Consider the following 13,479-nt stretch of genomic DNA (forward strand, 5'->3'; position numbering starts at 1 on the left):
ATAAAATCACAAATATGTGTCCTAAATTTAAGGGCTATGAATAGCTTCTAAGCGATTTAGTGCTTTCTGGAAAGGATAAACGTTCAAGAAAAAAATAAGCTTCAAAATGAAGAAAATCTCTATTTTCCCCAGCTTATTTAACCGTATACACTGTTCAATGAACTAACAATTTTGTAAGGTAAGAAAATCATTCTTGTAATACTATTTCACATTGTTGTTAAGGAGAGAAACTGAAGACCCTTTATCAATCAGCTGTTTCTAATGCTTCTGAAACACTAGTAAAATAATTAAGACAACGGCTTAAATTTAGGGCATAAATTGACACCAACTTGCCTCTTTGTGCAGTACATCTCCTTTGCCTTTAACAATTCTAAGCTGGATCTTTGCAGTCTCTCTGCCTGGGATATACTTCCTATGGCCAACTCCTTCTACTCACTCTGGTCTCGGTGTGAATACCATCGCTCACAGAGGCTGTCTCACCTTTCAGTCTAAAGTGCCCGCTCCCTTTTGTTCTAGATCATTCTAGAGCACTCTAGAGCCTTTTGTCCTGATCTGAAATGATCACTCCCAGAAGGCAGAGGCCTTGTCTGTCGTGTTCACCACTTTACCCCCCAGGTCTGTGATAGTACTTGGCAAGTATCAGGCACCCAAGTATCTGCTGACTGAATACATGGGTATTTACCTCAGTGCTCTTGATTTTGAAAAGTCTTATTGCACGCTCACGTTTTGGGTTTTATTTTTTTAAAGGAATTTGAAAAAAAGGAAAAATCTACCTGCTTTGAGAACACCAAAAACATCCTTCAAAGCGCAGGTGAATGTTTACAATAAAGAATTAACTAGCTGTTTCTCTGAGGTTCAAATTTAACTGGGAATCCTATATTTTACTTGGCAATCCCAGTCGGGGAGTAAGAAAGAGAAAAGAACCAGAATGGGATGTGTTGGGGTAGGGAGGCAGCTAAAGGCTGCTATGAGGCATAAGAAGTTGGGAAGACAGATGAGAAATTTGGGATTTATTGCTTTGTGCTGATCAGCGTAACTTGCCCTTTGCTACCTCCTCAAGAAAACTTCAGTAAAGGTTTACAATACTTTTCAAAAAAATAAATGCAGATGAGAGACTACGTCCTCTGAGAAGTCTTCCTTTATTTTACACTGAAAAACGTTTCCTCCTCCTGTGCCACCTCTGGACTTGGTACATTAGCACTCTGAATTGTGTCTGTAAGCTCCAGAAGGGCAGAGTTTAAGTGTTTCCTCTGTATCACCAGCATCTAGAACAGTGTCGGGGACAATGTCTGTTCAACATGAAATCTACAAGCTACATCTAAATCAAAATGCGATCAGTTATTTTAGCTGTACTCAGCATGGTAAAGGTAATTTCAAAGTCTGAACGTATATGATTAGAACATATACTTACTGTTTCAAAAGTATTCAGTACCATCAAAGGGAAAAACACACTAAAATAATCTCCACAATCTTGAAATCTCACAGGCACATGTCTTGCGATGGACTGACAAAGAGTTGACGGGGGTCCGCAATGATCAAAGTTCACAAACATTTCGTATTTCCATTTTAAGATCTCTTCAACGAAGGTGTCAGAGATGGACTGTGCTGACCAGAGAATGTTTACTGGAGAAGTAGCCAAGAAAGATCTGTTTTCACCAAATGGAACTTCGTAGCCTTGCCTGTTGGAATTATTTGGAGTATGAGAACGGAGAACGTTGCACAAACCCTTCACTTCAGCCACTGGCTTCTGAGACACCAGAGAGGCTGGCTGTGGTACTTTCAAAACAGATTGTACCCCACTTGACTTATTTTTCAGAGTTGGTAGGAGCGCTGACGTATTTTCCAAAGACTTGGAAAGACCAGCAATTCGTGAAGTACTACTGGAGCTAAAAATCTTAGCAGTGGAAGGTCTCGAAGGTTTAGATGCAGAGAGAGGCAAGCCAGGTTTACGAAATATATCTTCATCTGCTGCTTTAGCTTCAGAGTGTTTTGAACAGTATTCACCCTGGTTTTTCAGTGTTTCAACACAATCTTTGTACTTACATTTTGTGCTACTCAAAGATTCCAACTGAGGCCGACTCACAGAATCTTCTTCTACCTGGACTGTATCTTTTCCATGAACTACTTCAATGAGTTTATCATTCTCTTTCTCCATTTGTGAACATAAATCCATATCTTCAGGATCACATTGTGTTAAAAATATATTATCTTCCTCTATGTCACTGCTGGATTCAGGCTCTCCCTCTTTCAAAGCTGCCACATCTAAATGATGTACTGTTAGGTCACCTCCACCTAAAGGGTCCCCTGAGGTAGAAACAACTATTTCATTTGTTGGTATTTCTCCATTTAACACTACAGAATTACACTGGTTCAAAAGACAAGTGTCATCAGCTACCTGAGAAACATATTTTGCTTTCGTGGGTTCTGTTTCAGAAGACACACATTTTATTAACTGTTTTTCCTTACTTTTAGCAGTTACCTCAGCTCCTCTTTTATAACTATAATCTGATGTATCTGATTCTGGCACAAATTTGTCAGAATTCTGTGCTGCATGTGGCCCGGCTCGTGCTGTATCTGTACTTTGATAATCAAAACATCCTTGTCTGTTTTGTTGTGATCTGGGTCTCCTCTGCCTTCGCAACTGAAGGTCTTGACTCGTCAGCAGTTTCTTATTATTTTTGACAGAGAGAGTCTGAGGAGAAATTAACTTAGTCTTTTTCCGGGTATCAACTACTCCAACAGTTTTGCCATGGTCACGTAACTGAGCTAAACACTCCAAAGATCGCTGGGACAACTCAAATGCCCTACGAGGAGCCTTTTTCAGACCAAGTTTCTCAACCGTTGAAGTTGGTTCAGGACACTGGCGAAATTTCTTTGGTGGCACTATAGCAGGAGTTGTTCTACAACTTAGGTAATTTAAACTTTTACTCTGTCCTGTTTTGGTATCCGAATGTGTTTTTTTAGGAGTTTTAGAAAGTGAGACTCTCCTAACAGGTTTGGAATAAGTGCGAAGCTTTGGTGGAGACCTCTTCAGGGAAACAGTAGTGGTTCTCTGAATGCTTGAACTGGGAGTTGTAGTCCTTATGTCTATACTTTTAAAATCATTTTCAGTCACATCTCTCTCATTAAGAATATCAGACTGGTCCTCACTTTTGACAGGAGATGAAGGCCTTACAGGATCTTCAGCCATAGCAGCTTTCTTGTATCGTTTTCTCTTGGGTTTCTTCACTTCAATTTCACAAAATTTCTCAACAGAAATACTACTACTGTGTGGTTCTGCGTGTTCCTCAATGCCCTCTGCTGCTTTTTTAATGACCTCTTCAGGTACATAATCTGTATCATAACCCCCATCATTTGTGATATGAGTCAAGCACGAATTTTCTTCATTCTCTTGAACTGAATTCTTGTTGTCTGGTTTCTGATCTTGCCAAACTGAAAACACTTCACATGGACTTTCAAACTCAAAAAACTGAGAATCAGATTCCTCAAACTGCAAAAGGGACCTTGTATTTTCTTCTTTTACCTTCTGTTCCACATTTGTGTTAGCTATTGAAGTATGCTGCTCTGGACAGTCTTTCTCAATGCATGTTTTACCCTGTCTAATGTGTTTCTTAAAACCCACAATTCTTTCATCATCATTTTCATCATCTTCATCAGAATCTGAAATAATAATTACCTGTCCACAGCAGGTTTCCCTGACACTATTTTTGTTGGCTGTGAAACGTCTTCTATCATCTTTAACTTTTCTTTGTAGCTGGGATAGACTTTTTTTTTTAGTTGAATCTGATGGGAACTTAGTAACACTGGCTTGAGCTATTAAAGATAATTCGTGGAGGTCTCTGTCTATCTGAGAATCTGTTAAGGTGTCAGAATTATGACTGATGCTAAGGGCCTGTTCTCTTAAATTAGAAGAAAACTGAACGGTACTCTTGCTAATTTCCGTATCTCTTGATTCAAGTCCAGTCACAGGATCTTTAAAGGGAGGTGTTTTCTCCACAAAAATATTGGTCATTTCTGTAAATGAGACCAAATCTTTATTATCAACATGACATTCCAGTATTTGACAACTGATTTCAGGGGTAGAGAAAATGCCTAACTCTTCTTCCTTTACTTGTTTCTTTTTCAGCAATAAACTGTTTTCAGATTTTTGTTCTCCATTTTTATCATCCAGAATACCATTAGGGCCTAAAGAAGGATTGTGTATGAAGCCATATCCTTTCTGACCTCCTGTATCTTTCTTTGAATAGAAACTTTCGATGCTAGATACAGTCAGGTTTTCCTCTAAAGTGATACTTTTCCTGTGCTGCTTTTTTATTACATGTGATAACTTAGCACAGATTTCATCTTTATGTGCCTTAGTTTTTGCTTTTGAGGTTTTGCCAAGAGCATCATCCTTTAAAGAGAAATCCTCATTGGATGTGGACACCTTTTCCAGAGAGTCACTGCTAGAATCAGTCCACAGACGTGTTGATGTTATTATTCCTCTGTCAAATACCTTTTCTGGACCATTTCTTGAAGTACAATTCTGTGGGGTATATGAGGAATTCTCTTTTACAGACTTATGCTTCCCTGTACTTATTTTAACTTGGCCTCGAGCTCTTTCATTAACAAGCCTTTTACTACTCGGCTTCAAGCACAACTCAGCTGAGAAATGGTCTTCGAGTTTCAAATCTTTTATATAAGTTTGCTCATTATCCTCTTCTATGGCATTATTTGCTTTGCTGAAAATACTCTCTTGCACTTGACATGCATCAGCTTTCATTGGTTCTTTAGAGAATGTTGGGCTGGAGTTTTCCAGACAGTGTCTGTCTTTTTTAGACTTCTTCCCTGTTTGTTCACTTTCTTCTTTATTATAAGATGCAGGAGGAGTCAGATCCACAGAAGTGCTACATTGAGGTACTTTGAATTTTGTGTTTCTAATAATTTGCTTTAAACAAGTTTGTAACTCATGGGTTTCCTGACTAGTCAACTGCCAACCTAAAGATAAATTTCCTCGCAGGAATAAGTTGAGCTTATCCCAGAATCGCTTACAAAGAGTCTGCTGCCCAAGCTGATAGCCTTCTTTAAGGAGACTTCTGATCAGCTGCACACAAGCAAGTTGTACAGAGTTAGATGGCACTGAATGCAATGACAGAGATGTTATCATTGTTGTGCCTTTGGCGCAGTTTCCAGACGACTTCTCAGAACTCCGTGCAAACGCGGTGGTGGGAAGCTTGGCACATTTTACGACGGCTTCCACCCACTGCTGGGAACTAACCCACAGCAAATGCAAACACTTTTTATTTCTATGAAGTTCAATCACTGACACCAAAATGAGAAGGAAAAACTCAGTGACTGTGTCACACACGGCGTCTGTCTGGTTGAGGATGTCTTTGACTTCAGAATGCAGATGATGAATAACCTCCACTATATAAGCCACACCCAGATCCTTAAGATCCATGAGGGACTGCACAAAAGGGATGAACCACAGAAACGTGCTGTTATGAACACGCATGTCTTGACCGATATCTGACTGAAGCACATTAGCTAATGTTTCCATTTCTTCATACATGTTAGGACAATAATCTGGGCAAATGGCTGATCTCCACCCTGAATCCTAAAATGAAAGAGATACTGACACTCAGATAAACAAGCACCATTCATGCCAGGTTTAACACACAAGTTGCAAACAAGAAAATACATTGCTCAACTTTCCTGTTTTGATGTACATATACGAACACCCAAGAAATTGAAAACAGTTCAATCTTGAGGTTAAGGTTTCATGAAAAGGTTAAATTTACAAAACCTCCATGTACTCTGGACCTCTTTCCTTCAGTTGGTTTTGATTTCTAGTCATGTGATTTATCTCCCTCATGCCATAAATGTTCTACCCTTCCAAAATGTACTAAAAATTAATCTCTCAAAGTGTTCACGCTCTCATTAGAGCCCATTCTTCCTCTTGAGCTACTGTTCAATCAGAAAGGTTTTATGCAACAGTTGATTCAGAATAGCTACATATCATAAAATCAGCAATGCAACTAACCACGTAAAACACTGTCTATACAATATAAAGGCAATACAATATCATCTCATCTGAATTCTCAAAATGTTTTCTACCTTTTTGGTCTTTTCAGGGTTATAATTGTATACAATCTGGCTGCAAGTCACCGTATCATCCAAATACGACTGCGCTTCTAACTTGCTCCTTAAATATTAAGAATAAATAGAAATTACTGAAATGAAGGGTAAAAAAAAGAAGAGAAAAATCCTACTGTTAAGTCAATTATAGTAGACTTCCTCATACAGATTGTTTGAAATCCTGACACAGGAACTGAACGAACCTCACAGAGCTGTTCCGTATATTCTGGATCTCTTTATTGTAGCTCACGTTGTTGATAATGGTTTGAAATGCCTCAATAGGATCAATAAGTTGACCCCAGACCTTAGATCCAAGGCGATCCAGAATCACCATGAAACAGTGTAACGCTGGCCAGAAAGGATCCACACTATCATCTGAAATACAATGGAGTAATTTGCCAAATTACAAAACAATTAGAGAAAGGTACTAAAATATACTGAGAATTAAGCATTCTTTACCTGGGTAGCAACAAAACTGAAAGCAAAGCAGGAAGTAATTTAAAGTAAAGCGTTGCCAACTACAGGTTTTAGAAAGCTGGCAAACTTTTAAATAGTGTCTGCATTTTTTTTTTTTAAAGCAATACACCTCTGTTAAGAAATTTTTTCGTGTGGAACAAACTGAGATAGTCTAGATAAACTCAACTTTCTCATCCTGTTTGCCACACCTGAAAGAATCTTTCCTCCTCTGCTTCTTCCAGACCTTTATACTCCCATCCTTCAATAAATAACATAAGTAAAGTAGAAAAAAAAGGGAGAGAAAGAAAAACTTGGTATTTTCAGATCTAAACAAAGTCCATGATACAAGAAATCCTGAACTGTGTGTGTCATTTGGTTGGTATAAAGGACTGAACCCCTCACCCACTGGATAAGCAGAGATACACACTCTTCATCCACCCAGGTCTCAACATGGCTTTGCTGTTACCTCCATTCCATCCAACTGGCAGGAATTCCCATTACTCACACACTCGTATGCCCAGTCCTTTCCCTCTTCTCTACATGCACTGGCAAAACACTGCTCTACTCAAAGACCTTCACTTGCTCCTTAATGTCTTCTAAGGAAATGAGAAGTCCTCAGTCAAGCATTTGTAAGATCTTACTCTATTCTTTCTTTCCAGATTTATTTTTTTACACTCACATAAAGATACACCACCTACAGAAAAAAACAGATAGCTGGCTTTTTCCAAGTAAGAACCAGAACGGCTTCACTATTAGCACCACCTATCAAAAAAATCCTATCCATCCTTTAGGCCAGCTCAAACACCTCCCGCTGCAGCAAACAATCCCAGCCATTCAATCTTCTGCAGTATTCTTAGGAGGCAAGTGCTCTAACTCACCCAATTACTGACAACCCTAGAACTTTCCGCTTTATTTCCCTCAGGGCTCTTAGACTCTACTTTTTTTTTTAATCATAGTCGTTTGTGTAGAACTTCTCATATACTTTTTTATCCTCTACTGAAGCTATCTTATGTCTAGGAAGCTCTCAAATAAGGAAGAAAGTCATCAGTTAGGTGAAGACAATTATGGAATGTTTCTTAAAGAGGTGACTTGGCACTTCCCTAGTGGTGAAGTGGTAAAGAATTCGCCTGCCAAAACATAGGCAGAACACTCTATGACATAAAAGATCCTTTTTGACCCACCTCCTAGAAACATGGAAATAAAAACAAAAATAAACAAATGGGACCTAACGAAACTTAAAAGCTTTTGCACAGCAAAGGAAACCATAAACAAGACGAAAAGACAACCCTCAGCATGGGAAAAAATATTCGCCAACAAAGCAACTGACAAAGGATTAATCTCCAAAATATACAAGCAGCTCATGCAGCTCAATATCAAAACAACAAACAACCCAATCAAAAAATGGGCAGAAGACCTAAATAGACATTTCTCTAAAGAAGATATACAGATTGCCAACACACTCATGAAAAGATGCTCAACATCACTGATCATTAGAGAAATGCAAATCAAAACCACAGTGAGGTATCACCTCACACTGGTCAGAATGGCCATCATCAAAAAATCTACAAACAAGAAATGCTGGAGAGGTGTGGAGAAAAGGGAACCCTCTTGCACTGCTGGCGGGAATGTAAATTGATACAGCCACTATGGAGAACAGTAAGGGGGTTCCTTAAAAACCTAAAAAGAGAACCACCATATGACCCAGAAATCCCACGACTGGGCATATACCCTGAGAAAACCATAATTCAAAAAGTCATGTACCACAGTGTTCATTGCAGCTCTGTTTACAATAGCCAGGACATGGAAGCAACCTAAGTGTCCATCGACAGAAGAATAGATAAAGAAGATGTGGCACATATATACAATGGAATATTACTCAGCCATAAAAAGAAATGAAATCGAGTTATCTGTAGTGAGGTGGATGGACCTAGAGTCTGTCGTACAGAGTGAAGTAAGTCAGAAAGAGAAAAACAAATACTGTATGCTAACACATATAGATGGAATCTAAAAAAAAAAAGAAATGGTTCTGAAGAACCTAGGGGCAGGACAGGAATAAAGATGCAGACGTAGAGAATGGATGTGAGGACACGGGGAGAGGGAAGGGTAAGCTGGGACGCAGTGAGATAGTGGCATGGACATATATACACTACCACATGTAAAATAGCTAGTGGGAAGAAGCCACATAGCACAGGGAGATCAGCTTGGTGCTCTGTGACCACCTAGATGGGTGGGATAGGGAGGGTGGGAGGGAGACGCAAGAGGGAGGGGATATGGGGATATATGTATATGTATAGCTGATTCACTTTGTTATACAGCAGAAACTAACACACCATTGTAAAGCAATTATACTCCAATAAAGATGTTAAAGAAAGAATCTGCCTGCCAATGCAGGGGACACGGGTTCGAGCCCTGGTCCGGGAGGATCCCACATGCCGCGGAGCAACTAAGCCCGTGCACCACAACTACTGAGCCTGTGTACCACAACTACTGAAGCCTGCGCACCTAGAGCCCGTGCTCCACAACAAGAGAAGCCACTGCAATGAGAAGCCTGCGCACTGCAACGAAGAGTAGCCCCCGCTCGCCGCAACTAGAGGAAGCCTGTGCACAGCAACAAAGACCCAACGCAGCCAAAAATAAATAAGATTAATTAATTTTTTAAAAAGTTAACTTCCTTGGGCTTCAGTTTCTTCTTTTATGAAAAGTAAGGTGCTGAGTTAAACTCTAAAGGTCCTTTCCAATTTAAAATTCTGACTCTGTGACCAAAACCATAAAATGTTCATTCTTTCCTCCACATCATACACCCAAATTCTTACAGTGACACTAGTATTTTCAAAGTGCACCATCATTGCAATATTCAGCAAATAAAGTTTATTACCATCTGATTGCCTCTCCATGGTGTGAAGTATTGATTGCATAAAATCATTCTGTTTGTTTGAGCCCAACAACAGTGAATCCATGGCTTGCTCCTCAAGAATGGTCAGCAACATGCAAATACCTGTAAGATCATGTGTAGTTTTCTTGAACTGATTAAATAAAACTGTTCTAATGCCTTCTCCAGTTTAGTTGGCAAAAGAATAACAAGGCAGTAAGATGAAACAAAAAAGTATCCAGTGCCTCAGACACTGAAGTCTGAGACATTCATATACAACTCCTCCTAAGAACAGAACTTTAGACTGAATAAAAAGGGAAAATGGCACGAACTTGGTTAGAAAACCATTTCCAAAATGACTACCACGCAATTTGTATCTCATAAAATCAAAGACCCCTTAAATTTTAAGATCACCATATTTCAAGTACCAATCACTGCCAAATATACACATGACTGTAAGACTCTGAATCAATGAAGTAGGACAGAACTATTTTAAGTCAATATACAACTTGATGAAAACCAAAGTTAGTATCTCTATCTTCCAGGAAATATTTTACAGATGGGAAAAGAGGTATTAAACCTCTGTTTCAATAGATCAAAACCCTATTAAGGTCAGCTGCTATGCTAATATTGTAACATCTAATACTGCCTTAAATAAAAGATCTATTTGCCATACTTGAAAATGTACCTCTTACACAGATGATTTCTAGGATAAAAAATGTTTAAAGACAAGATGTTGTAATAGTCAATTTAATGACAGAACAAGAACTGGGAACTATGAAATCCTTTATTTAGCAATTTTGATCAGATTACCAAAAGAGATCCCTTCCCTTGCAGGATAATCATAATAAATATTGGAAAATACTAATTATATTTGTGTAGGAACAATACTCACCTAACCAATAGTTTTTGTAGTTGGCAGTATCATACATGTGTGAAGGCAGAAGAATCAGTTTACCCTTCTCAAGGACAGAAGAAGTATAAATGTCTGGACTTTCTAAAAGCCCCAACTCAATAACTTTAAAAAGGCAAGTCAAAACCTCCTGTAAGTCATAATAATCATCTCTGTCTACTTTTCCCAAGTTTCTTGCGGTCAGGATAGCCCAACGCCGAACCTAAAAGCATAACACATTCATTACTTCATTTAACACACAACTGTCTACATACAGCAAGAATATAGTTAAAATAGGATTCTCTACAGATTATAAAAGACACGAGATACATCAACTATACTTTAATTAAAAAAAAATCATTACACTGTATAGCTTAAACTTATACAGTGCTGTATGTCAATTATACCTCAATAAAACTGGAAGAAAAAAACTATCATATAGAATAAAGTACTTTAGGAAAAATATATGATTTTCAGACATTTAAAGGAAATAAACCAAAAGGTCCATGATGACAGAAAAAAAAAAAAAAAAAGACACAAGATACTAATTACAATTGACCTTTGAACAACACAGAAGGGTTAGGGGCACGTACCCTCTGCGTAGTTGAATACACTAACATAATTCGAATATCACATAGTTGGCAGCCCTCCATATCCCGGTTCTGCATCATGGATTCAACTAACCTCGAACTGTGTAGTACTATACTACATGCTATTAAAAAGAATCTGTGTATAAGAGGACCCATGCAGTTCAAACCCATGTTGCTCAAGGGTCAACTGGAATGCGATGTGTGAACCTTACTTGATCCTGATTTGAACTAACCCTAATAAAGCATTTGTGAGATAATAATTTCCACTCACTTAAACACTGACTAGAAATATGATATTATTATTATTATTATTATAAGTGTGTTGATGTAATTGTTTTTTTTTAAGAGCACTTACCTTTTTGATACACATACTAAAGTATTTTATGGATGAAATGCTCTGATGTCTAAGATTTGCGGTAACTAAACTTAACAGGAGTACAATATTGACCACATATTGATAACAGATGAAGCACAGTGATGGATATATGGGGGTTCACTACACCAATCTACTTTTGTATGTTTGTAATGTTCCATAATAGAAAGTTAAAAAAAGGAAAGAAAAATGAAAAGAGAAACCTGAAAAGAAATCAAAGGTCACCTCTACATGGCAATATAGCACAGGGAAGTGATTTTAAATTTATTTTGCACTAAAAATTGAATTTAGTGATCACAACCAACCTTAAAAACTAAATAAAATTTTAAAAAATCAGTGGGCATCCTTCACAGTAACAGTAAGTATTGTTTTGTGAAATGTTTAGGTCACATACGTATATATATGTGTGTGAACTCGATGAAGAACATTTTTACTTAGGTTATGGGCAAAAAAGTTTGAAAAACATAGAACTAGTGGACAAAAGAATGGGCTCTATGCCAACATAATTAAGTAATGAATTTTAAGCTATCGAAAAAAATACAAAGGAATCAATGAGTCTATAACTTATAATAAATAGATGAATAAATGAAGAGCAGGGAAAATGGCTCTTGATTATAGTATAATCAATGTCAAGTGCTGACTAGTAAATGTGTAAAGTGCTGGGGTTGAAATTATTTTGCAATCTTAGAAAAACTGGCTCAGGGAAGAACCATCAGGTAATGCTAAATTTAGGAGAAAATTCTGGTGAGGAGTAAGGTATTTATGTGATCTTAGAGTACTTAAGAAATAGAAACTGTACAGTGAAGAAACTGGACAACACCTCAACCAGATGATCAAAATTAACATCACCATGAGAGGCCGAATGATATGGCATGCCTGTATATCTGACACCCTGAGAAGGACATAACATCCATCACTTATGTAGTACTCCAGTTGGAACGTATAACCGAAGCCTAACCATGTGCAAGCATCAGACAAACCCAAACTGAAAAGCATTCTATTTTTTGTAAATGGGAGGGAGGCAGAAATGACTATTCTTCAGAAATGTAATTGTCATAAAAGACAAAGAAAGGCTGCAGAAATGTTACAGATTAATGGAGACTAATGTAACACAACTACATGTAAATCCTGATCCTGGTCTGGATACTGGAGTACAGGGGGAAAATGCTACAAAGTACACTGGATCACATGACACAACTGGAAAATAGACCTTACTGTATCAATGTTAAATTCACTGAAGTTTATAATATTGTGAGAATATACTTATTCTTAGGAAATATACACTGAAGTATTTAGGGGTAAAAGGCTATGATATATGCAACCTACTCTCAAATGGTTCAGAAAACAAACAGCTTTGTAGTTAACTGAAAGCAAATGATAGAACAAGTAGAGTGAAACATTAATAATTGGTGAATACGGCTAAAGAGTATACAGGTGTTTTCCACTTTTTTTATTTTTGAGAATTTTCTGAAAATTTTAAAGTATTTTCAAATAAAAACTTAAAAAAAAAAGCATTAGGGCTCTGGAGTCAGGCTGCCTATATAATACAAATCCCAGTCACCATACTAGCCTGTGTAACTGCGGTTAAGTCTCCTGACTCAGTTTCCTCACCTACAGAAACACATATATAATGAAGAATACAGTCATTCCTGGCCCTGCAGACCCAGTCACCAGGCCTGCAAGTGCTTGGCCCAGGTCCTGGTTGCTCAGCTGGACCGGCTTCCTCTACTGGTTTGCAGCGTTAAGAAAGCCAGTCCCAGAGAGCAGCTGGCTGTACTTTCTATCAATCTTCTTTCACAGGCAGGAAAGCCCCACCCTTATTTTAAGCACAGGCCTTGACTCTGGTTCTACCCTTGCCTGGAGTATACTTGTAATTCTTATTATCATGCACAAACTCAGTCCCCTGCTACCTATAGCCACCCAGGCCTACATACAGGTTTCCACCATTTATCACTTTGTATTTCTGTTCCATTACTGGTCCAAAGAAACATTTACCTTTTGAAAAGTGTGATTATAGGCCTTTTAGAATTCCGCTTTTTGAATTTTTTTCTATCATTGTTTGGGTTTGGCACAGAGGAGACTGAAATTCACCACCATTCTGACTGGAAATCCCATTACCATGTTCTTTCTTTGCCACTTAAAAAAAAGCCTCTTCACTATCCTTCTACTGGCAGAGCAACCC

At 38.1% G+C, this 13,479-nt stretch overlaps 1 protein-coding gene across 4 annotated transcripts in view; it reads right to left on the bottom strand.

The window, feature by feature from the left end:
* SETX (senataxin) overlaps positions 1-13,479 on the bottom strand; it is an 84,293-nt gene that overhangs the window by 52,538 nt on the left and 18,276 nt on the right. For 2 of the 4 annotated variants that reach the window (XM_057547869.1, XM_057547868.1), the window contains exons 6-10: positions 10,338-10,557; positions 9,449-9,568; positions 6,321-6,492; positions 6,097-6,184; positions 1,412-5,596 (exon numbers count right to left, since the gene is read on the bottom strand). In XM_057547869.1, coding sequence (XP_057403852.1) covers positions 1,412-5,596; positions 6,097-6,184; positions 6,321-6,492; positions 9,449-9,568; positions 10,338-10,557 — 4,785 coding nt within the window. Of the gene's footprint in view, positions 1-1,411; positions 5,597-6,096; positions 6,185-6,320; positions 6,493-9,448; positions 9,569-10,337; positions 10,558-13,479 lie in introns of those variants that run through there. The other 2 variants (XM_057547871.1, XM_057547870.1) reach the window with 2 other exon arrangements.

Source organism: Balaenoptera acutorostrata, chromosome 6 (genome assembly GCF_949987535.1).
Source record: "Balaenoptera acutorostrata chromosome 6, mBalAcu1.1, whole genome shotgun sequence".
Classification (NCBI taxonomy): domain Eukaryota; kingdom Metazoa; phylum Chordata; class Mammalia; order Artiodactyla; family Balaenopteridae; genus Balaenoptera; species Balaenoptera acutorostrata.